The sequence below is a fragment of the Nomascus leucogenys genome, chromosome 5, assembly GCF_006542625.1.
Source record: "Nomascus leucogenys isolate Asia chromosome 5, Asia_NLE_v1, whole genome shotgun sequence".
NCBI classification, from domain to species: domain Eukaryota; kingdom Metazoa; phylum Chordata; class Mammalia; order Primates; family Hylobatidae; genus Nomascus; species Nomascus leucogenys.
In genome coordinates this window covers 33,927,699-33,953,009 of record NC_044385.1, presented here as the reverse complement: position 1 = coordinate 33,953,009, position 25,311 = coordinate 33,927,699, and the positions used below count along the sequence as shown (strand labels likewise).

The 25,311-nt window shown below is 36.3% G+C and overlaps 1 protein-coding gene across 8 annotated transcripts in view; it reads left to right on the top strand.

Moving 5' to 3' along the window:
* Nucleotides 1–25,311, top strand: part of RPS6KC1 (ribosomal protein S6 kinase C1) — a 242,999-nt gene that overhangs the window by 157,616 nt on the left and 60,072 nt on the right. For 7 of the 8 annotated variants that reach the window (XR_004030093.1, XM_030812886.1, XM_030812883.1 and 4 more), the window contains 4 exons: nucleotides 10,105–10,152; nucleotides 11,860–11,992; nucleotides 20,463–22,058; nucleotides 22,330–22,419. Coding sequence is in view for 7 of the 8 variants with exons in the window: in XM_030812886.1 (XP_030668746.1) it covers nucleotides 10,105–10,152; nucleotides 11,860–11,992; nucleotides 20,463–22,058; nucleotides 22,330–22,419 (1,867 nt within the window). In the remaining variant the exon portion in view is untranslated. Of the gene's footprint in view, nucleotides 1–10,104; nucleotides 10,153–11,202; nucleotides 11,300–11,859; nucleotides 11,993–20,462; nucleotides 22,059–22,329; nucleotides 22,420–25,311 lie in introns of those variants that run through there. The other variant, XM_030812888.1, reaches the window with a different exon arrangement.

Genomic DNA, 25,311 nt, shown 5'->3' with positions numbered 1-25,311 from the left:
ACCTCTGCCTCCCAAGTTTAAGTGATTCTTGTGCCTCAGCCTCCCGAGTAACTGGGGTTACAGGCATGTGCCACCTCACCCACCTAATTTTTGTATTTTTATAGAAAGGGTTTCGCCATGTTGGTCAGGCTGGTCTCGAACTCCTGGCCTCAGCGATCTGCCCGCCTCAGTCTCCAAAGTGCTGAGATTGCAGATGTAAGTCACTGTGCCCGGCCTTCTGTTGCCATTTTAAAACTAAGAATTAAAAGATTTCTTTTGTATAATTTTCTAGAAAATATCTTCTATACTTATTTTCTTCTAACTACATTTAAAATACATTTTATAAAGCAGAAAGTAAAAATGAAGTCTAAGCAAATTTACTGTGAATACATTTCTTTTACGATGAATATATGCCAGTTATTCAGTGTTAGAATTGAATATAGTTAGATTCTTGAGATTCTGTTTTTAAAAGACACCACAGTATTTTGTTTTTATATGAGGTATTATGGTAAACGTGATCATTACTTTAAATATATGGCATCAGGTTTTTAAAGTGGTATTTTGTGGATTTTGTTAAATCTGTCTCAAAGTCTATTTTCTCATGTTATGTTTGAAGTATGGGTATGATAGTACCCAGAACAACAAGCCTTTCAAAACAAAATACTTTTATGACTCCATAAAAAATACAATCTTTATTATTATCCATAGACTGAATAAAACATCTTACATTTTATGTTTCATTTTATTCACCATAATGCCTATTTTCAATAAAATTACAGGTGATTTTAAATATGACTAGACTTTTTTTTTTTTAACAGAAAGATCACATAATGACTTAAGTATATTCCATTAGTAGTAGTATTTCTCTTGTCTTTTTGTTCAGCCATTGGAGTCCCCTGTGACCTTGGGTACTTTTTCTGTAGGCTAACTGATGGTTCATGATGTTCTGTATTTTCTGGTAGCTTGCCTGTTGCCTGCCTCTGGGTTCGTCATCCCCCTTAGCTGACTTAGGCAATATTTCTTCAGTGTCTTATCTTGGGGCTTTGATGCATATGTTTTGAAGGTGGCCACAGTGACTTTGGGCAGCAGCAGATGGTAAACCCTCAGGCTCCCACCGGCTAAACTGGTGTTAAGTTGGAAAGTTAACGTTTGATGAAGAATCAGTAGTGCATATGAAAGAGCTTTCACTGCCGAAATACCTTTTAATTAAAAATTAGCATACTAAAATTACTTTGTGAATGTCTGGGCATTTAAAGAAATCTACAATTAGTTGTGTTCTTACAGAAGTAGTTATTTACCAGATTAGTCTTATGTTACTTGCACTTCCTAACCTGGTTCTTTTTCCTCTGTTTCTACCCCAGTTTGTTGGTAGTTAAGATAAATAAGATTAGCTACATAAATTGAAATATAGGATGTTTTTAGGAATCCTGGGTGTTTGCATAAACAAAGTATATTTTGAATTATGGCATTTTGGATTTTAATAACTAAGAGAGATGTGGATTTTAAGTACAATCTTCATATAATTCTGGTGGATATGGTCTGTTTTCTTCTACCTTTGAAGGTACTTCTGGATCAAATAGGAGCCTGAAGAGCTCAACCTGCCTCAAAGAGGTGTTTCCTTTTGTTCTAAATTAGTTGGTGATTCTTGACTCTGCCGTTCTTAACTTTGTTAACTTTGCAGAAATTGATGCAGCGACTTCTGATGAGCTAAAACTGTAGGCGCAACATATTTTGCTTTTGGAGTTACTGAGCAGTGGATATAGGGAACATTGCTAACCCTTTTGGATTATTTGTTCAGTTCATGATAATCTGCTATGTGGGAAGTTGTAGCACAAATAAAACATTGGTAAGGCTCCAAAGTATTTTCTTTGTTACCCATAAATCTTGGGTACCTTATATACTTTTCTCAATTGAAAATGTATCCTTGAGAGTAATAGCTGAAAATATCTTGTAGACTAGAGTTATAAGTATCCCTGTCAAATTCTACTCTTTGTGCTTGAATTTTCATCAGTGGAAAACTTACGAAACCAAGGACAGATTGGTTTCGTGGCATAACATGAGAGAAGTGTCTCTGCATGGTCTATTCATGCTGATGCTCTTGATGGTGCAGCTTCTGATGGACTAAAGCTGTAGGTGCAACATCTTTTGCTTTTGGAGTTGCTGGGCAATGGTACAGGGAACGTTGCTGGCCTTCTGATGCCAAAGAGAAGTTATACCCCAGTTAGGAGAATTGTTGATATTAAAGCCCACCGAGTACTATTCCTTGTTTTCTGGTAGTTGAATTTTTATAAAGATGCCTCATGAGAATAAGGTGTGGAATTAAGAGTAGAAACACATTTTGGATGTTTTAAGAATACAAAATGAGATTTATTTTAGCAGAAAATACGAATAACATTTGATAATTACGCATGGTGTTAGGGGAGGAAAGCAAAGTTTTAATGCTCTAGGTTTGTTGTTCAAATCCATTTCTATAGAAGGATAACATTACCAGCTCTTGTAAATTTGCCCATCTGGTTAAAAATTCAGATCTAATACTAGTCAAGTATGGATTATCTTTGAAAGAGAGTATAGTAACTACAATCATGTTCACATGAAAGTATGTTGGGAAAAACTTATTTGCAAAATTGGTCTTGTACTATTTTCTCTAGTTTCTTTGTTTTGTTGATCTCATTCTTTCTGTTATCGTTATTTATATGTGAATTAACCAGGAGCATGACTTACACAGTTGAGATCTCATTCAGATTATAAGCAACGAACACAAATCAGGTTATATGCGACACCATTAAGGGATGCTCTGTGTTTGTCCTGTAGTCTTTTTGTTTCTTTTCTTTTTTTCAATAGTTTTTGGGGTACTGGTGGCTTTGGTTACACAGATAAGTTCTTTAGTGGTGATTTCTGAGATTTAAGTGCATCCATTACTTGAGCAATGTACACTGTACCCAGTGTGTAGTTTTGTCCCTCACCCACCTCCCAGCCTTCCCTCCTGAGTCCCCAAAGTCCATTATATCACTCTTACGCCTTTGCATCCTCATAGCTTAGCTCCCACTTATGAGAACATATGATATTTGGTTTTCCATTCCTGAGTTACTTCACTTAAGAGTAATGGCCTCCACCTTCATCGAAGTTGCTACAAAAGACATTATTTCATTTCTTTTTATGGCTGAGTAGTATTCTATGGAGTATATATACACCACATTTTCGTTATCCACTCATTGGTCGCTGGGCACTTAGGTTGGTTTGGTATCATTGCCGTTGCTAATCGTGCTGCTATAAACATGTATATGCATGTGTCTTTTTCATATAATGACTTCTTTTTCTTTGGGTAGCTACCCAGTAGTGGGATTGCTGGATCGAATGGTAGTTCTACTTTTAGTTCTTTAAGGAATCTCCATATTGTTTTCCATAGTGGTTGTACTAATTTTCTGTAGACTTAAGCATTATTTTAACTTGTATTAATTGTTCTGGAGTCCCATGAAGTAAGTGGCACTAAAGTAGAGACAGACAGTCCCTCAAATTACCCAAGTAGTCTTTCTTTTAAAAGGTATTGGAGCTGAAGTTATTTTCAGGGACTTCCAGACTTCCAGTGTCAACATTTAAATTAAATATCTAAAAAGATTCATGAATGCGGAGACACTGAATCCCCACTGAAGGGAACTCTCCACACTTCTTCACCACATTCATAGTGTCTTCATAGTAGCATATCTCTTTTCTCTTCTCCATATTATTTTTCTTTATTTGCTTAAAAATAATCATCATTTGATACTTTTTGATCATTTGGTGTACCCCTTCTCCCTCTTTTCTTTGCAAAGATGGTTGCCTACTTAAATATTAGTCCTTTCTTAATTCTAGTTAACAAATAGACTCAAACCTGTAATCAGTTGGAGCTTTTCCTACTACTATTCTGACAGAAAAGTGGGAAAAGTGAAACTTGTGGAATTGAAGAACAGATGAGGCTAATCCTTAAGGAATAAGTTGCCTGCTTTTTCTTTTTTTTTCCCCCAGTTAGGAGCAGTTATTTCATGTATTAGTATGGGCAAAGATGAAGTAATCTCTTCTGTTAGACCATATGCTAATATAGGGCTGATAAGTAAGTGTGAAAAATGAAAGGGAGAAATACATTAATTGTATTCTTTGAATAAGGTATGCTATCCAAGATAATTATTTCATGGCAGTTTTAGTTATAGTACTTGTTTTATCATGAAATAAAAGATTGTTTTAGGAGCCTTTTATTGGAAAGACAATTGTATCAAGCTAGTACAAATTAGATTTTTGTCTTCATAAAGGTGAGCAAACCCATGGGCAGTTTTTAAATTGATGTGTTCTAGTCTACAAATGAACAAATTCTGTTTGAGGGTTAAAGAAGCTATTATTTTGTCCTTTATGCTGACAGTTTCATTACAGATTGGCCTACTGTTGGCATTAAAAAAAATGTTTGGCTCCTTATGATCTTTGTGCATGCAACTATAATATTAATGCAGCACCATAGCACTGTTCATTAAGAAATGACTTTAAATGAGGTCGAAGCACGTAAATTTGGAAAGATACAGATGTTAAATGCAGTCGTTTCTCTTTGTGTACAGCTGTATGGCTAATAATTTCCAAGCAGCTAAAGCTCTTGTTAGCAGGAGTGCTGGTGTGTTAAGAATGGCTCTATAAATAACTTTAAGAACTGAAGTTGAAGGTGCTTCTTTTAAAGACTATTGTTAACTAAACATTATTGCCAAACAGATGGAAAGCATTCACCAGCCTGATGTTTTTGGGTCTAATTATATTATCACCAGCCCTGTACGGCTCAGTTGAAGAGGTGTATCCAGAGGCCAATTTATAATCATTTAGCCAACACCTGTTTGGGAGAAATTGACAGTCAAAGGGCACATTTTAAAAAAATCACATATGTTCTTGTGTTTATTGCCTCAATGTGAACATTGTCTAGTTGCACACAAACTTCGTAGGAGAAGAAAGTAAATATAAACAAAGCAGCATTTCCCAGCCATGTTTATCCATCTTAATTTGCTTTTTTTTTTGGAGATAGAGTCTCACTCTGTTGCTCAGGCTGGACTGTGGGGTGGTGCGATCTCAACTCACTGCAACCTCCGCCTCCTGATTCAAGCAATTCTCATGCCTCACTCTCCCGAGTAGCTGGGATTACAGGCATCCACCACCATGCCCGGCTAATTTTTGTATTTTTAGTAGAGACAAAGTTTCACCACGTTGGCCAGGCTGGTCTTGAACTCCTGACCTCAGGTGATCCACCCACCTTGGTCTCCCAAAGTGCTGGGATTACAGGTGTGAGCCACTGCGCCCAGCCGGTTTGGCCTTTTTATCTGATCTGCTTCATGCTTCATGACTAAGTGAGAGCAGTAAGGAGGTATCACTCCTGATTTGTGCAGGTATATTTTGTTGAGTCAATTAAGGGGCTTTTAATAGGGACAGGTTCTTTCCTTTGGTTATACAGCTTCCATGCCTTTTACCTAGTGAGATGTGTTCTACTTCATATAGATATCTCTTGTTCAAATAGAATTGGCTTTCTGGTAAGTGACTTAAAAGTCACACCTCATATAGGCCGGGTGCGGTGGCTCATGCCTGTAATCCCAGCACTTTGGGATGCCAAGGCAGGCAGATCATGAGGTCAGGAGATCGAGACCATCCTGGCTAACACGATGAAACCCTGTATCTACTAAAAATACAAAAAATTAGCCGGGCGTGGTGGCAGGCACCTGTAGTCCCAGCTACTTGGGAGGCTGAGGCAGGAGAATGGCATGAACCCAGGAGGCGGAGCTTGTAGTGAGCCGAGATCGCACCACTGCACTCCAGCCTGGGCAACAAAGCAAGACTCTGTCTCAAAAAAAAAAAAAAAAAAAAAAAAAAAAAAAAAGTCACACCTCATATAAAAACAAATGAGACTTAAGGAACACTAAATGTCTTCACAGATTCAACAGATGTTCAACAGATATTTATTGAGCTCTCCTTTGCAGAAGAAGGGCCATGGTGCCTCCTTTTACATTCTTGATATGTTGATTTAACTCTTAAAGTTCACAAATGTGTTTTCATGTTTTGAAGGCTCAAGATTTGTGTTGATTATAACTCAAAAGGCAGCTATGGAGAGAATAAGTCTATCCTATCTGAAAAAAAAGTCACACCCTTTGTTTCAACTGATGATCCCACTATTTCATTTTAGTGTTTTTCCTTCTTCTGACATACTTTACTATTGAAAGGCTTATATATATATCACCTCTATTTTCTTATCACTCATTATTAACTCTGTGCAATCTGGCTTTTATCCTCAGTTCATTGTACAGTGAACTGTACAATGCTGTGTTGAAAGTTACACATGACTTCCTAACTGCCCTAACCAGTGATGGTTTCTCAGTCCTCATTCTTCATAGCTTCTCTCTGTTGTTTAGCATAGATTGCACTCATCTTAAGCATTCTCTTTCTCTGTCATCTGAACCACTATGTTTTCTCTTTGTACTTTTCTCACTACACTTTTGGTTATTATTTACTCACAATATTTCAACTATGTATATTTTCAAAATTCAGAAATAAATAGTATAGCTTAGCAGTTAAAGAGGAAGAAACCTGGAGCCAGACTACCCTCTACCACTTATTATCTTTGTGAGTATGGTCAAAGTCCTGAGGTTAAAGAAGTTTCAGTGTTTCAGAGTGCACCTCAGAGAGTACAATCAGTTTTATGTTTATTTCCTTATCTGTAAACTTGATTAATAAAAGATACCTACCTCTTTAGATTGTTGAGAGAATTACATGATTTAATTCCTTAAAGCCCAGCACAGTGCCTGATATAAAGGAAGTGTCCCAGTGGGATTCATTCTTGTGTCTTTAGTTTTTATCTTTATGGAGAATGCTCAAATATAAATCATTAGTACTGACTTATTTTTCTAAGCTCTATTCCCGTGTCGTCATCTACCTTATAAACTTTTAGAGTTGAATTCACTAACCATATGTTTATTAAACATTTACTGTGTGAGAACAGTGTGTTATGTGATAGAATAATTTTTATGCTGTTGGTTTTCTGTTGCTGTCATAACAAATTACCACAAAGTTGGCAGCCTATAACAACTAAATTATTAAAGTTCTATAGGTCAGAAGTCTGACACAGTTACTGGGTTGAAATCAAGATGGTGGCAAGACTATATTCCTTACTGGAAGCTCAGGAGAGGAATCTGCTTCCAAGCCCATTCAGGTTGTTGGCTGAATTCTGTTCTTTTCATAGAGTTGTAGGACCGAACTCTGTTTCTTTGCTGGCTGTCAGCCAAGGACTGCTCTATGCTCCTAGAAGTTGCCTAGGTTCCTTCTTAGGCTTGCTGTGAGATCCTAGAAACCTCTCTCCAGTTCTTGGATGTGGGCCTTTGCACCTGAGAGCCAGCAGCCGTGCATCCCTTTCATGCTTTGAATATGATTTCCCTTTCAGCCTTATCATTTCTGTGCTTTGCATTTCTTTTCATAGAAGATAGTTCTGTGTTTTTGAAATGGATTCATGTGATATTTTGGAACCCACCCAGATAATCCAGTGTAATCTCTCTGTTTTAAGGTCTGTACCTTAATTACATCTGCAAAGGCCTTTTTGCCAGTAACATAACACGTTCACAAATGTTGGGGATTCTTAGGGTATGAACATCTTTGGGGCCCATTATCCTGCCTTACAGCGTGCCCATAAAGAGCTCGAAGTCTCACTGGGAGATAGACCCCCAAATCGAAGGGTTAGAGATGCTATAATATATGCTGGTGCTGTGTAAAACAGCAGAAGAAAGGAAGAAAGTAGTCAGTGTTACTGAGAAATACAGTGACATTTGTGCTGCATATGGAAAGATGCATACTTGTTTGATAAGTGCCTGGGGGAACATTTCAGGGAAAAAGAAGCAATAATAGTGATAGCAGTAATAGCAACTGGCTGTACTTTTATAAGATTATCTTACTGAAATCCTCACAAGTGTTAGATACTGTTACCGACTATTATAGCTTCTACATAATAAGAATGTCTTATGTCCATAAGAAGACATGTCTGTAATGTCTTCTAATGTAGAATAGGAATGGTAAAATTATTTCACTGGGCCGGACCTGGGGGCTTATCCCTGTAATCTCAGCACTTTGAGAGGCCAAGGCAGGAGGATCGCTTGAGCCCAGGAGTTCAAGACCAGCCTAGGCAATATAGTGAGACTCCTGTCTTACGAAAAAAAAAAAAAAATTACCCGGGCATGGTGGCACATGCCTGTAGTACCAGCTACGTGGGAGGCTGAAGTGGGAGGATCATTTGAACCTGGGAGGTTGAGGCTGCAGTGAGCTAAAATCACACCACAGCACTCTAGCTTGGGTAGCAGAGTGAGACCCAGTCTCAATAAAAATAAAATAAAACAAAACAAAATAAAATAAATCATTGGCTTTTTTGGGAAGATTAATATTGATTCCACCTGGGTAAAGTATAGCACATAGTAAATGCTTAAAACATGGCAGATTAGAGAATACGGGGTGGATAAGAGAAGTGCTTAGGAGGTAGAATTGATTTGATTGATTTAGAATTGATTCTAAATACTTGGTATTTAGAAGTTGCTCAGTGTATAATTGTTGAATCCTGGATCAGTCACTTGTTTTGAAGGTGGGAGACAGGAGACAGTTCAGAGTAACTTAGACCACGTTTGGTTTCAGAGCATGCATGGAAGATGGTCTTACTTAGTACTACAGGAGGAGCAGCAGGCTGTTTGTTTGGTGAAGGCAGGGCCTTGGGAAGGGGATATGAGGTACCTGTGAGAATATTTTATTGAAATTAATGGAAATTTAAATAGCATAGGTCAAACACTTAGAAGACAAAGATGAAGTTTTCACTATTTTTTCAACTTTAATATCTAAAATGGAATTTTCCATCTTCTCGAACTGGTTTCCCATCTCAACTTCCTTGTTTCTTCTCACCCTTTAAAAATTCTTTTATTTTTTTCAAGCTTAACATCTTTTTTTTTCATCCTTAATTTCTGTCTTTCCTTACCCAGTGGTGGGCTGGTAAATCTTTGACAGTCAGCTCTCTGGTAGGGGGAAGAAGGCTCATTTGCAGTGTTTGCTGATTTCTGTAGTACAAATCCTCCTGCCATGGCCAATTTCAGTCTGTGGCTGCTTTTGTTCTATAATGACAAAGTTGAAAAGCTGTAACAGACTGCATAGGCCTGTAGAGCCTAAAATATTTACAGTCTGGCCCTTTAAAGAAAAAGTTTGCCAATCTTTGCTGCAGTAGTTTTTCCAAAATAATAAAGCTTTAATAGGGTAGGATATTTTCATACTTCTGTTAATTTATTTTATCCATCAAGATGAGGGGTGGGACTGAGTAGTTTAAGGGGGCATTGTGTGAGAGGATATGAAGGGTCTTGAGGTCATTTTATGGGCTTAAGCTTTTTCCCTCAGTGAGATAAGAAGAGTGCCATGTTCTAACTTATGTTTTAAAAAGAACACCCTGGCCGCTGTTTTGAGGATAGACCACAGGGCAGCAAAGATGGAAGCAGAGAGATCAGTTGGAACACTGTAGTTACAAGTTAGATAAGAGTTGGTCTTTGCTTGAATCAGAGTAATAACTGTGGAGGTGGTAAGGTGAGTTCAGATTCTGGATACATTTTGAAGACAGAGCTGACAGGATTTGCCGGTGGTGGAAAGGGGTGTTAAGTCGAGTTCAGGGTGAAGAGATACCAAAAGGATGCCTTAGGCTAGAGCCTGAGTTATTGAGATCACATTATAGCAAGTTGCTACATAGGAGATTTTAGGAAGAAAATTGAGACTTGAACAATTTTTTTGAACCACTTCCTGTTGATCATATATGTTCCAAGAGGAAAAACTCTGTTTAAAATAATATTTCCTTTACTTCTAAGAAATACATTTTAAAATACTATAGGAAACAGTAATGTTTCTAAAATACGGCATTTTTAGAAAAGGAAACCATAATAAAACCAATTTTGGATAAGATTATTTTGATCCTGTAATTTGCTGACTTAAAAAAATTTATTCAGAAATGAACAATTTTGAGGAGGGGATTGAATTTCAGCCCTGCCCTACTCTTAAAGTTTAGTTTAAAGCTAAGAGTTAATGTTTCATTATATTGTTAATGCATTATTACTCGTGTCTTTTATGTAGGTTTTACTTGTAATGGACACAAGGACAGAACAGACTTTCATTTTAAAAGTAAGTAAAATTTGTAGCCAGGCGCGGTGCCTATAATTCCAGCAGTTTGGGAGGCTGAGGTAGGCAGGTCACCTAAGATCAGGAGTTCAAGACCATCCTGGCCAACATGGTGAAACCCCGTCTCTACCAAAAATACAAAAATTAGCCGGGTATAATGGTGGGCTTCTATAATCCCAGCTACTCGGGAGGCTTAGGCAGGAGAATCGCTTGAACCCAGGAGGCAGAGATTGCAGTGAACCAAGATTGCACCATTGCACTCCAGCCTGGGCAACAAGAGTGAGACCCTGTCTCAAAAAAAAAAAAAAAAAAAAAAAAAAGAGTAAGTAAAATTTAAATGTTTAATGAATTTAAAATTTTAATTTCAAATTATGCTTCTGAAAGAAAAGTTAATATTTTAGTTAATATTTAGTTAATATTTTAGTTAACATTTAGTTAATATTAACTAAGTAGTTAATATTTCCCACCCCGCCCCCCGCCCCCCAGGTTTTAAATGTCCTTTTATGTTGTTTCTGGTGATGTTTATTTACTTTTCTTTCTATCCTTTCATCACGGTTGATAGCATGCATTTAACAACTTTTTTTTGATACAGAGTATGGAGGAAACAATTTGGATAAATTGAAGAACCATTTCATATTGTTTGAATGTGTGGTGTGTTGTTTAAATACATCTCAAGAACATTTTGTTCAATTGTGAAGACTACACACAGTCTCACCTTCGATTATCACTACAGTTCTGAAGAGCTAAAATTTTGCCTTAAAGTCTTGTTACAGGTATTTTGGGAAAGTGTTATCTACATTCCTGGTCCTCTTTTTGATCTAAATTCAATTTTGATTCTATACATAATGCAATTTATAACTAAATGAATAAGGAGAGAAAGAACCCTCAATTTTGAAATTTTGAAATTGTATTTGGAATGGGCTGTGATAGTACATATTCCTAAAATATCCTAATTTAAGCATTTCCACAGCATTCAGAAGGTGAATTTATTAATTTTATATTTCTTTTTCTGATGCTTTTTTTATTTGCTGATAAGGCATGGCAGCAGGTCACATTGACACATACTGAAACATGTGCATTATTACTTGTGTCTTTTATGTAGGTTTTACTTGTAATGGACACAAGGACAGAACAGACTTTCATTTTAAAAGTACTGAAACACATTTTGTGTGTGTGTGTGTGTGTGTGTGAATGTACTTTATCATTGACATTTCTTTAGAAACAGAGTATGACACCAGAAAATAGACAAACCTTATTCCTTGTAAGAAGACTTAATATTGTTTGTACTTTTGGGGGATAGGATTTTAAAATTGCCTGCTTAATCTAAGAATACCTTTTGCATCTCAGGAGTTTGCATTGCTCTTACAATGTCTACTGCTTTAAAGATATAGATAAGTAAAATAAAACTTAAGAAAAGGTCACAGAGAAATAACTGTGTGTCATCCTGATGACTTAGTTTGAGAGCATTTCTAATAAAAACACTGACCCACGTAATTGATTTTAATGGCAGCTTTGTGGCATCTTCCTTCTCTGGATTCATGCCAGATGCCATCAGCAGAGCCTCCAGGGACTGGGGGGCATAGAGCAGCAGATGAGTGGTTTCTCTGAAGCCCAGAGTAACTCGGATAGATTAGTTTGGTTGATAAACACAGAGCACAGCAGGCTCCAAAGGCAACTGAGGATACAACTGACCTTTTTGTTCTCTGTCAGGGTCTAAGGAAAAGCAGTGAATACAGCAGGAACAGAAAGACCATCATCCCCCGCTGTGTGCCCAACATGGTGTGTCTGCATAAGTACATCATCTCTGAGGAGTCAGTATTTCTTGTGCTGCAGCATGCAGAAGGTTGGTTTGTAGTTTGGATTGTTTATGCAGTGAAGAATGTCACCTACTTAGCTTCCAATTTCTCTCTGTCATTTCATGAGCAGATAGAATATATGAAACACGTTTAAGAAACCATTTCCTTTTCCTCTGCTCTACCTCTCTACTTTGAGTTGTGAGGGAAAATGAAAACCCAGGTGAACAGCAGATTTCATGTGAACTATGGTACCACTTGTAGATTTACTTCACTACTTACTTTCTCATGGAATTTACCTAATATAATGAGAACTTTAATGTGAATGTGTGCTAAGAGAGCTAGATTTTATTTTAGTGGTATTTTGTTCGCTTGTTCCCTGCTAAAAGGATACATTATGTTAGATGACTAAAATGAAAAGCATCCCCTGAAGAATTAATTAATTACCTCCTTCTTTTAGAAGCCAAGGGTGTTTGCTTAACATTTGACATTACCTAGTTATTCTGATCTGAGTTTTTATGAATACAGCCATTGGCATCACATATGGGTACAAAGCAGAGGCACAGTTCTCTGCCTTCAAACTATTTATGAAATTTCAGCTCTTTATAGAGGGAACAGGTGGCAAAAATATTATGTTTTGATTTTTTTTGCCCTTTAATACCTGAATTTAAATAAATAGTCTTTTATTTAAGATGACTGAAAACAGCATATAAATATAAATTCATTTAATACATATTGCCATTTGGCTTTTAAGAGATGTTCGTAAAATAGTAAAAAAAATTTTAATTGTTTTCCGTATTTCGTGAAGGCATTATTATTTTTATATAACTATTATACTTTACTAATAGGCATAACATTTGTATTTAATACAATTTTTTAGGAAAAGAAGTCATTGCTTTCTGGAATGAGGTCTCATATGATAATGAATGCAAGATTTTTGATGGGGGCAATAAACAATATTATTTATTGTGAAGTACAGCACAAGATAACTACAGATGGAGGGAAGACCTCCATATGCAGTATTTAATAGGAAATTCAGAAGGGGCTCTATGGTCTCTCAGGTATTAACAGAGTTAATTGTGTGTGTGAATTGGATAACTAATTCACCTTTGTTCAGACATTATAGACAGCTTTTATCTGAGGATACCAGTGCATTACAGACATTATTGAATTAGAGGTCGTGTCATCTGATAGCGAAATACAGCCACCTCTGGTGTGGAACAAAATAACTTGCGTAGTAATAATCCATAATAATTTAGAACAAGGTCAGTAGGATGAATGTAATTATAGTCAATATTCTATTACCCAGTGTGGATTATTCATGTTGGAGATTATCTATGGCAAAATTTTCAGTCTTAACTTACCTCTGTTATTTGTAGCTGTATCTTCCTCTTCTTCCTCTTCCTTCTCCAAATCATTTTTCAGTTTTTTTCTACCATCTTCTCACCATCCCTTATACCTCTTGAAACTGATGTTTCAATTGATTTTACTTGAATAATATAGAAAATTTTTATAATCTCTTAAAGTCATAGACTTATGACTTTTAAATTTTCTACTATTTTAGATCCTTCTTTACTATCGACCATACCTGACTTTGAATGGTCACATGACCATAAAATTTGTCTCTTTTGACCATTCATTTTAGGTGTCTATTGTTTAATTTTAAGATGGTTTTATAATATAAAGATAGTAAATTATAGTGCAAATAGGGACTCTGGATTAATTAAATATTCAGCAAATTTATTGAGCATGTATTGTATAGTGGCTCCTTTTTAGGTGAACAAGACAAGAAAATTCTTTTTTTTTTTTTTTTTTGGTTGGGGGGTGGTCAGGGTCTTGCTCTGTCTCCTAGGTTAGAGTGCTATGGTACAATCATAGCTCACTGTAACCTTGAACTATTGGGCTCAAGTGATCTCCCGCCTCAGCTGGGATTACATGCGTGCACCAACACATCTGGCTAAGTTTTAAAATTTTTTGTAGAGATTGGGTCTCTCTATGTTGCCCAAGTTGGTCTTAAACTCCTGGCCTCAAGCGATTCTCCTGCCTCACCCTCCCAAAATGCTGGGATTGCAGGTGTGAGCCACCACGCCAGGCCTGAAACTTAAATTCTTGTTGTGAAAAGTCAAACAGAAAAACAAAAAGCAAGAGAACATTGGATAATAAAAGGAACTATACAGATCTTTAACAAAGGGAGATCTAATAGATAACAACTGGGGGACTATGTTGAATTAAGTAGTCGAGGGAGCCCTCTCTGAGAAGGTGGCATTTAAGAGAAGTTCTGAATGGCAAAAGAAACAATCATTTCAATGTAAGATACAGATACAGGGATGAGTGTAAAAACAAACTTGGGATGTTTGATGACCAAGAAAGGCATCATTTGGTTGGAATGGAGCAGAGTGAGGACAACGTGAGGCACATGTTGGTACATGAGGCTGTTGGAGAAGTAGGCGGGAGCCTTGTACAGCAGAGTAAGGACTTTGGCTTTTATTCAAGTGCATTGAGAAACCATTGGACTTCTTAAGGGGTGACAGAATCTAATTTACATTTTAAAAAGGTCACTGGCTCTTGTATGGGGAATGGGTTGTAAAAAGGCAAGAATAGAAGCAGTAAAAAGACTAATACAGGAGGCTAGTCAAAAGGTGCTGCTAGCTTGGCCTTCTGGGGCACCAGTCGAGATGTTTGAGGGTAGAGTCAATGGGACCTGTGATGGATTTGAGATTAGGAAGAGGAAAATCTACAGTAATTTCTCAGATTTGGCTTGAGCAATGCAGTGAACTGGGTGATGAACAGTGTGTTTTCTTTTACACATCGGTGGCACCTCCGTAGATGAGGAAGTTGGCTTATGTCATAGAAAAGTAACTTTTCATATGTGTGAATAGTTATTACTGAGAAAGCAAACCTTGAACAGTTGTTTTCTCCATAACATGAATGCTTTGAATACTTATGATTTGTGGCTTTATCTTTCTACTGCTTACAGAACTACTCATGATTTATGTGAGTCTCTTGGACTCTTTCTTTCCATTTTTAATTCATTTCATTAGAAATGTATTGAGTGCTTGCTGGGACACAGACATAGTTCTAATTTGGCAGTGAACAAAACAGAAGACTTTGCCTGCATGCAGCTTACATTACATTACATTATAGAGGCAGAACAGACAATAAGCAAATATTTAAGTAAATATATGACAGATGGAGGTAAATATGCTATGGAGAAAAATTAAAGGAAAGGGGAAGGGAATGCCAAAGAGGTGAGAGGGGTGGTTTGCTATTTTATATAGGGTGGTCATCTTATTGAGAAGGGACATTTGACCAGAGACCTTCAGGAAGCGAGAGAGGGAGCAGTGTGGATATGTAAGGAAAGGATGTCTTGGCAAGAGGAAACAAATATGTCCACAGGCTTAGAGGAAGGGGTGTGCTTGGTGTCCAAGAAACAGCAGGATCAGTGTGGCTGGAGCGGAACAGGAGTGGTAGGAAGAATGCTTAGAGAAGTGAGGAGGCAGGCAGGCAGATCCTGTATAGCATTGTAGGCCACGTTAAGAACTGGACTTTTATTCTAAATGAGATAAGATGTTATTGGGGCATGCTGAGCAAAGGAGTGATGAGATAGGGATCATTGGCTGCTCTGTGGAAAACAATGTTGGAGAGCAGAAGGAAAACCAGGGAGACCAATTTGGAAGTTGCTGCAGCACCCCAGGTGAAAATGCTGATGGCTTGGACAAGGTATTAGTGTGTAGGTCAGGAGTCCCCAGGCCACAGACAGGTACCTGGAGGTGAGTGGCAGACAAGTGAACATTACTGCCTGAGCTCCGCCTCCTGTCAGATCAGCAGTGGCATTAGATTCTCATAGGAGCACAAACCCTATTGTGAACTGCACATGAGAGGGATCTAGGTTGCACACTCCTTATGAGAATCTAATGCCTGATGATCTGAGGTGGAACAGTTTCACCCCAAAACAGTTTCCACCCCCACCCCCACCCCTGTCCCCATCCATGGAAAAACTGTCTTCCATGAAACTGGTCCCTGGTGCCAAAAAGGTTGGGGACTGCTGGCATAGGTGGTGAAGAATGGTTAATAGAGTCTGAATGTATTTTGAAGGTAGAATGGGCATGATTCTGTTTTACATGATTTCGAAGTTTTTGGCTCAAATAATTGAAATAATGGAGTTTCTGTTTGCTAAGCTGTGGGAGAAGTAAGTTTAGAAGGAAAATCAGGGATTCCATTTTGGACATGTGAATTTGAGATTCTTATTAAATATTCAGGTGATGTTGAGTAGACAGTTAGGATATATCACTCAGGATTTTAGGAGAGAGGTTTAAAATATTTACTATTCCTTTTAATAAAGCCCTTTCTTAAACTGTTTGAAAGAGAAAGGTGAGGAAACAAAATGTATTCAGTCAAGGCCATGAGAGTTTAAGTTTCTAAGATTAGGGATTATGTAATATTCATCATATGTATGATGAATTAGCAAAATATTTGGTATTTGGAAGGTGCTCAGTGTATAATTGTTGAATACTGGGTCAGTCAAAGATGAAAGACCAAATTAAAAGGCAGAAGTTCCAAAAGTCTCTGACTGTGGATATACAAAATAGAAAGGAGGTAGAAAAGAATTTCTCTCCAAGTTACTTAAGGCCCCAAGGAGTAAAATGATTCTCCTTTTATTAATTAGTTTTCTAAAATTATAAAACTAATTTATAAAATAAATTCAAACAAAATAGAAGTCTATAAAGTAAAAATAAAAATTATCCCTCCCTATTCACTTTGTTGCTCAGACCTATTCCCCAGAAATAGGCACTCTTTTAACAGTAATTATATATCTTCCAATAACTTTCTATGTTTATAAACATTCACTCCCTACCTGTCTGTTTTTAAAAAACTTAAATGGGTGTTACATATTGCCTTGAGCTTGCATTTTTTCCCCCATCTCAAAAGTGTGCCTTGGACGCCTTTAGTATATCTTTATCAGTATATTTAGGTCCGTATTAAGGGAGGCATACAGTATAGTGATTAAAAATAAGGACTATGGAGCCATGCTATGTGAATGTAAATGCTGGCTCACCATTTCTAGTGTGACTTTGGGCAAGTTATTTAACCTTTCTGTGTCTCAATTTCCTCTGTAAAATAGAGATAATATTAATTACCTACCTTATAGGGTTGATGTGAGGATTAAATAGTTGTATATGTAAAATGCTTAGAATAGTACCTGGTACATGGTAAGCACTATGTATTTGCAAATGGCTATTATTAATTGATGTTTAAATTGTTTCCAGTACTCATATAAATACATGTATAAACATGTATTTATACATACATGTTTTTATTTGTTATATTTTTTGAGAATTATATGTAGGACAGATTTTTTTCAAGTTGAATTGCTTGGCCAAAAGATAATTTTGATTGCTGTGATAGCAGTGTTTTATCATACGTATGAAATTTAAGTCCTAATTCTGACCAAGCAAATTAAAAAACTTACTTTGCAATCTTGTAGAAAAACAATAGACTTAAAATCTGAGGAGAGACAAAGAGGTTTAATTAAACATTATGAATTCTAATTTTTATATCTTAAAATGGTTCAATATCTACAATTTTATGTGCTTCAAAAAGACTTAGAAAAGTATCATTTACAGTCTTAGAGTGTTAAAAATTAGACAAATTTTATGCGCTTTAGCAATAACAGGTTTTTTTTTTAAGGCTAATATATGTCTTTGGAAGAACATATGACCCCCAAAACAACATTATACTTATAGATCCTTATAGATTCTTACTTACAGATTCTTTTCCTTGAAAGGTTTTCAAAAAATTTGTAAAGATGTTATCTTTTTATAACTCAGTTTAATAAATATTTATTTAATACCTGTTTTACATGCTAGATAGAATCCTCTGCCTGCAGCTATTAAGACTTTATAGTCTAATGAAGGAGATAATAAAAGCATAAAAGTAATATTAATATGATGTAAATGTCATAAGGAGTATGAAGGTGGATGATAGAGGATTGAGAGAAGATATATATTGTGTCCAGTTAAAGGATACATAGAAATTGGTAAAAGAGAACAGATTCTGAAGGACCTTCAAGAATAGGTAAGATTTTCACAAGCAGATACTGGGGAAACTATTAGAAAAAACATTCCAAGTGTAAGCATGGTATGAGGAAAAGCCCATCTCATGAATTCTTTGTTGAGTAGGGGGAGAGGACCAAATCATGGGTTGATAACTGTATTACTCAAAAGTTCAAATGCCTATGTGGAGTTGGTATATGATTCAGTAGATGGAAGGCTTCTTGAATGCAGAAATGACATAAGATCTGTGCTGAAATGGAAGATTAATTAGGCAGCAATTAGTAGGGTAGAGTGATACAGGAGGGACTTAAAGTAAGGATCTAGTTGTAGTTATAGCATTATCCCAAAAAATGAAGTCTTTAAGTACATTGAATTTTAGATTTCAGTAGTTTATTCAGGTGGAATTGGCCTAGGAATGAATGAAGCTTTTCTTAGAACTTTATTAAAAGGTACCGTTTCTTGCTGATCAGTGCAACTTTATGGATTGCTTATATGGTACATCTCATCATCTGATTTAACAAGGAGTGACTTTTATGTCCTGCACATTGTGTAGGCAGTAGACATACAAAGATGAAAAAGACTTGATCCTTTCCTCAAAGTAGTCATCATCTAGGAGAATTGAAAACCACCCAAATCATTTTATTTGGATTGCATACAAGAATTTTAGTTTTAGGTTCAAGCATTGTTAGAATGCCACAATATAGGTATTTGTGGTAAGAGAATATGAGTATTGTTGTCAATAGACTAAAGAATATAGATTCAATGCATAGCTCCTTTTAAACTTCAGTTGAAATATGGGGAAATGTGAAACACTGAGTATACTCTAAAGAGGACAGAAAGCATTAGCTAAGAAAAAAATGAGAGGAAAAAGTTAAATGTCATAATATCCTATACCACTAACTGTTATCAAAATGGGGAAGATGATACAAAAATTAGCTGGGTATGGTGGCACACGCCTGTAATCCCAGCTACTTGGGTGACTGAGGCAGGAGGATAACTTGAACCTAGGAGGTGGAGGCTTATAAGCTGAGATCCCGCCACTGCACTCCAGTCTGAGCTACAGAGTGAGACTCTAAGAAAAAAAAAAAAAAAGTTAAATAAATAAAATAGGGAAGATGGTTAACTAGATCGCTGCTACAAAGAGGTGTGTGAGAATCCTAGGATTAATATTATGACAATTAGCCTTTATTGAGCATTTATTCTATGCTAGGTACCATGTCAGGTGCTATATGTATTTATTGAATTTCTCGAAATGAAATGTGAAATAGGAAGAGGTATTTTTGATGTTTCCATTGACTTTTTTACACATGCGATTGACTGTCAATGGTTATTTTCCTTAAGGTTTAGGTACCCTTGGCATATGATGCTTAATGATTACAATAAATATGTGCCGAAAAATTGTCTTCTTTATATGAATAGAGGGATTTATTTTTAACACATTATTCTTAATTTATCATTTCTTTGCAACTACAATTCTGTCTCCACAAAGTATACTTCTGCAGTTACTGCTTTTGAGATTTCTGGATCAAATTTAATTAATTATTCTTTCTTATAATACTGTTTCTAGTCACTACTGTTATAGCAGGTTTTTGGTACTTAGCTATAATTGTTTAACAAAAAAATTATAATTGACAAAGGGATTGAGGTGTTTTAATGGTTAAAATAAAAGGAAACTGGTGAAATAATAACTACAAGTATTGCTGTTAAAATACTGGATTTTTTTTATTTCTCTGATTTACATGAAAGTGATTTTTATGATTTTAGTTTTAAAGATATATGTCAGAATACACAGTCAGAATTTCCATAGCTTGCTTCATTAATGGTTGCCCAATTAATTTTCCTCAATAGCTTTACTTATACAACATATTACATGTAAGGCTGGGCATAAAAGGGGAAATATTAATATGCCATTTATAAAGGCATAATTATATACCACATGCCAAATTCCTCCAATCCTAGACTGGACATTTTCAAAATGGAATAATATTGTTGCTTTTTCCCCCCATTGTAGTATACAATTTTAAACAGCACTTATTTATGTATTTCCACTTGACCAAGGGGCCATGCATGAAAAAATTATTGTGTAAACAGAACATAATCAGATTATTGTATAAACAGAACATAATCAGATGTTTCTAAGACTAAATGATATTTAACTTTAGAGTAGAATTTTAGCTGTGAAATTTCATATTAGTATGTGTTATAACTAATTTCCCTTCAAAGGAAGAAATAGGTTGTCACTTAAAAAAAAATTGATATCAGGAGATGTGCTTGAAACCATACTCATCAGTCAGCAATAACAAGCATTTTATTAAATATGCTTATCTTATGGCACACTTGATGTTAATGGGTATTATTGACTTGTTTTGATTGATTTTTAAGATAGTTTTTGTTTTTCTAATGGCTTAAATAAATGTCATTTTGGAGATCTTAATACTTTTGTTTGTTTTGTTATACTTGTTCACAGGTGGCAAACTGTGGTCATATATCAGTAAATTTCTAAACAGAAGTCCTGAAGAAAGCTTTGACATCAAGGAAGTGAAAAAATCTACACTTGCAAAAGTTCACCTGCAACAGCCAACTTCTAGTCCTCAGGACAGCAGTAGCTTTGAATCCAGAGGAAGTGATGGTGGAAGCATGCTTAAAGCTCTGCCTTTGAAGAGTAGTCTTACTCCAAGTTCTCAAGATGACAGCAACCAGGAAGATGATGGCCAAGATAGCTCTCCAAAGTGGCCAGATTCTGGTTCAAGTTCAGAAGAAGAATGTACTACTAGTTATTTAACATTATGCAATGAATATGGGCAAGAAAAGATTGAACCAGGGTCTTTGAATGAGGAGCCCTTCATGAAGACTGAAGGGAATGGTGTTGATACTAAAGCTATTAAAAGCTTCCCAACACACCTTGCTGCTGACAGTGACAGCCCCAGCACACAGCTGAGAGCTCATGAGCTGAAGTTCTTCCCCAACGATGACCCAGAAGCAGTTAGTTCTCCAAGAACATCAGATTCCCTCAGTAGATCAAAAAATAGCCCCATGGAATTCTTTAGGATAGACAGTAAGGATAGCGCAAGTGAACTCCTGGGACTTGACTTTGGAGAAAAATTGTATAGTCTAAAATCAGAACCTTTGAAACCATTCTTTACTCTTCCAGATGGAGACAGTGCTTCTAGGAGTTTTAATACTAGTGAAAGCAAGGTAGAGTTTAAAGCTCAGGACACCATTAGCAGGGGCTCAGATGACTCAGTGCCAGTTATTTCATTTAAAGATGCTGCTTTTGATGATGTCAGTGGTACTGATGAAGGAAGACCTGATCTTCTTGTAAATTTACCTGGTGAATTGGAGCCAACAAAAGAAGCTGCGGCAATGGGAGCTACTAAGTTTACACAAACTAATATAGGGATAATAGAAAATAAACTCTTGGAAGCCCCTGACGTTTTATGCCTTAGGCTTAGTACTGAACAATGCCAAGCACGTGAGGAGAAAGGCATAGAGGAACTGAGTGATCCCTCTGGGCCCAAATCCCATAGTATAACAGAGAAACACTATGCACAGGAGGATCCCAGGATGTTATTTGTAGCAGCTGTTGATCATAGTAGTTCAGGAGATATGTCTTTGTTACCCAGCTCAGATCCCAAGTTTCAAGGACTTGGAGTGGTTGAGTCAGCAGTAACTGCAAACAACACAGAAGAAAGCTTATTCCATATTTGTAGTCCACTCTCAGGTGCTAATGAATATATTGCAAGCACAGACACTTTAAAAACAGAAGAAGTATTGCTGTTTACAGATCAGACTGATGATTTGGCTAAAGAGAAACCAGCTTCTTTATTCCAGAGAGACTCTGAGACTAAGGGAGAAAGTGGTTTAGCGCTAGAAGGAGACAAGGAAATACATCAGATTTTTGAGGACCTTGATAAAAAATTAGCACTAACCTCCAGGTTTTACATCCCAGAGGGCTGCATTCAAAGATGGGCAGCTGAAATGGTGGTAGCCCTTGATGCTTTACATAGAGAGGGAATTGTGTGCCGCGATTTGAACCCAAACAACATCTTATTGAATGATAGAGGTCAGGAACTTTTGCAAATGCATTTCTTTTTATTCGCTGTTGCTTCCAATTAACTGAGTAGGCGTTTTATCTTGTAATTAGTATCTTCATTTCCTGTCTAGAGCTTCATTATCAGTGCAGCAAATTCACCCCCAGTAATAGCTTCTAGTACTTAATGATGCCATTATTCTTAATGATACTGTTTTTAGCTACAAAAGGAGTAATTACAGTTCACTTCTGCAGAAAATGGAAGAGAAAAATGTTTTGATTTCTCCTGTCGTTTTGTTTTTAGGACACATTCAGCTAACGTATTTTAGCAGGTGGAGTGAGGTTGAAGATTCCTGTGACAGCGATGCCATAGAGAGAATGTACTGTGCCCCAGGTTAGAGCAATCTCCTAAAATGTTTCACTTGAAAAAGTGGTTCGGCAGCTCTCATTTCTTTATAGAAGTTGTATTTTTGTATTTTTCACTAGCAGTTTACATATGTGTTGGATTTGGTTATCTGTTTAACCCTTCAAAAAAGAAAAGTTGGGGCTAAACCAATTAAGTAATTCATAGGTACATATGTGTATGTATATATGTGTGTCCACATATATATTATTGTTAAATGAGTTTATACCTCACTAAATATTATTAAATGAGTTTATACCTCACTAAGAACTGCAGTGAATTCTTAGAAATGTCTTAACTTCTTAGTGTTTACAAGGACCTTTAAATACCCTGATCCTCTTTAGATGCATGATATTTTTCTTTCTTTTTTTTTTTTTTGAGACATATCTCACTCTGTCACACAGGCTGGTATGCAGTGGTGCTGTTATGGCTTGCTGCAGCCTCCAACTCCTGGGCTCAAGCAGTCTGTTGCCTCAGCTTCTGAGTAGCTGGGACTACAGGTGTGCACTACCATGCCTGGATAATTTTTTTAAAAAACATTTTTTGTAGAGATGAGGTCTTCCTGTGTTGCCCAGGCTGGTCTAGAACTCCTGGGCTCAAGATGCTGGGATTACAGGTGCATGCCACTACTCCCGGCTAATTTAAATTTTTTTTTTTTTTTTTTAAATAGAAACAGGGCTTTGCTGTGTTGCTCAGACTGGTCCTGAACACCTGGCCTCAAGCAATCCTCCTGCCCCAGCCTCTGGAACAGCTGGGATTACAGGCATGAGCCATGGTCCCCGGCACAATGGAGGTTTTAAAAATGCAATATGATTTTAGTGATGTGCCAACCTGGCATTTTATAACAAATTTTTATAGACACAACAGTTTTATCTTGCCCTTACTGTATTGTCTTTATTTTTTAAAAATTAGAGATTTATTCTGTGGGTGTTAGATCTTTTACTAACAATTATAGGTAGCATAAGCATATGAATTGCATTTGAGTTGGTTTTTCTCAGTCATCAGTGCAGATGGGGCTGTATTATGAATCCAAAGTTTGTTCACCTTTTGCTTACTGTTTAGCCTCTTTGGATGGCCAGAGTCACTTCACCTGTCACCCCATTGGCTTTCAAAGGAGTTTCAAGCTGATTTTTTTTGACATAATCTGCTTAGGTGTTGATCAATAAAGTATTTAATACTTAACAGCTAACTAATGTATTGATGCTAACCTTGTTTCTCTGCATAATGGGAAGTGATGATGATAAGGATTAAAAGAGCTAGATTGATTCTAGTTACAACTTCCATTGTTAAGAATTATTTCTGCAGTAGAGAATACCAAAGTTTTCCAACCTATAAAATAAATATCCTAAAACGTTCCTGAAAGCAACTATTAGGGTTTTCTTTTTTTTTCCTCCTTCTTCCTTCAAATTAAGACTGGTTTTTATTTACTGTTAGAGACAATAGAGCACACTTACATTTTTTTCTCAAATAGATAATGTGATGTTATGTATTGAAATCATATTAGTTAATAGGATAAAAAATTTCATGTTTAATTCACTTCATTACAGTTACTTGATTAAAAAAAACTAGATCGTCCCCACTTTCTAATTTGATAAGAAATAACATTTTAGGTTCCAGTGTACTTAGAAATATATTTGTTAATTATAATGAATTTGGAAGTTTTAGAATCAAACTTAATTTGGGAGTTTTTTTGAGTCATGCCTGTTACATCCTAAAGTGAAGTGCAGTGGGAACCATATAACAAAACAAAACCAAACATTTATGGAATATTGTTTAATATTTGTAAGTAGCTTCTTATTTCTTATTTTTGTTGTTACTTTCTTTTTTTTCTCCTGGTTCCTAGTAAGTGTATATATTGTTACTTATTGGAAACTATCTGTAAATTTGTGCTTGAGCATTCTAGCAGATTATTTTTCTTTATTCTCAAGCACAGTCATATTTACTTTAATATCCATAACATGTTGGTATCATGAGAGTTTTAATATATGTGGAACAGAACTGTATTACATTCATCAACAGATACACACTTTCGATTTCATATACTGAAATACCGAATTTAATACAGATCAGTTTCTAATTTTTAAGCCTTGTCCCAGAAATTACAATTCTCTTAGTTGACCAGCAGGTGGCAGTCTACCATTAATGGATTTTGCTGTCCTCTTCCAGGTTGTCCTTCACTAGCATTTGAAAAAAGCTGTAGTCTGAAGAGGTGCTTTGTTGTCATTATTTGCATAAAAGAATTGTACTTCCAAGCTTTGTGAGTTGCAAAAGTGTTCTAGTGTTATGGCATGCTTTGTGAACAATGTGGAAAGGCTTTCCATTCATTGGGCCTGTTAATTTTAGCAACCAGGTAAAACAAAACAAGTAATGGCCTTAATAGAAAAGTAATACCAATGTTCTACTTAAGATGACCTTAAATCTAGAGAGTTATAGAACTTGGTTAAGTCTATGTGCTCGTACCCCTCACTTATAACTTAAGGGGAATTGGAGCAAAAACTTATAAATTACTGTTTGCCCCAAAAGTTCATAGGCAGTGCTACTGATAAATCAAAACTACAGATAGGTTTTCCTCTCCTCAAAGGATGGAAGCAATGATAATATGTTAATATTTCAATGCTTAAAAATACAAATCAGTAACTACATGGGGCATAGATTGTTTAACCACCTTTTGATCTACTCTTAGGAACACTAAGGCTTGAAGTAATTTCCTTTCATGTGATCCCCTCCCTCTTACTTCCCAAGTCTAACCTTAGTATTATTGTCCAAGTAACTCTAAAGCATGTTAAGCAGCTGATGTTTGGTTAGAAAGAAAAGTTGTCACAAGATTATGATGAGAGCAACTCACTTCTGTTTAAACAGTGTGCACCCTCTACCCTGCCACTT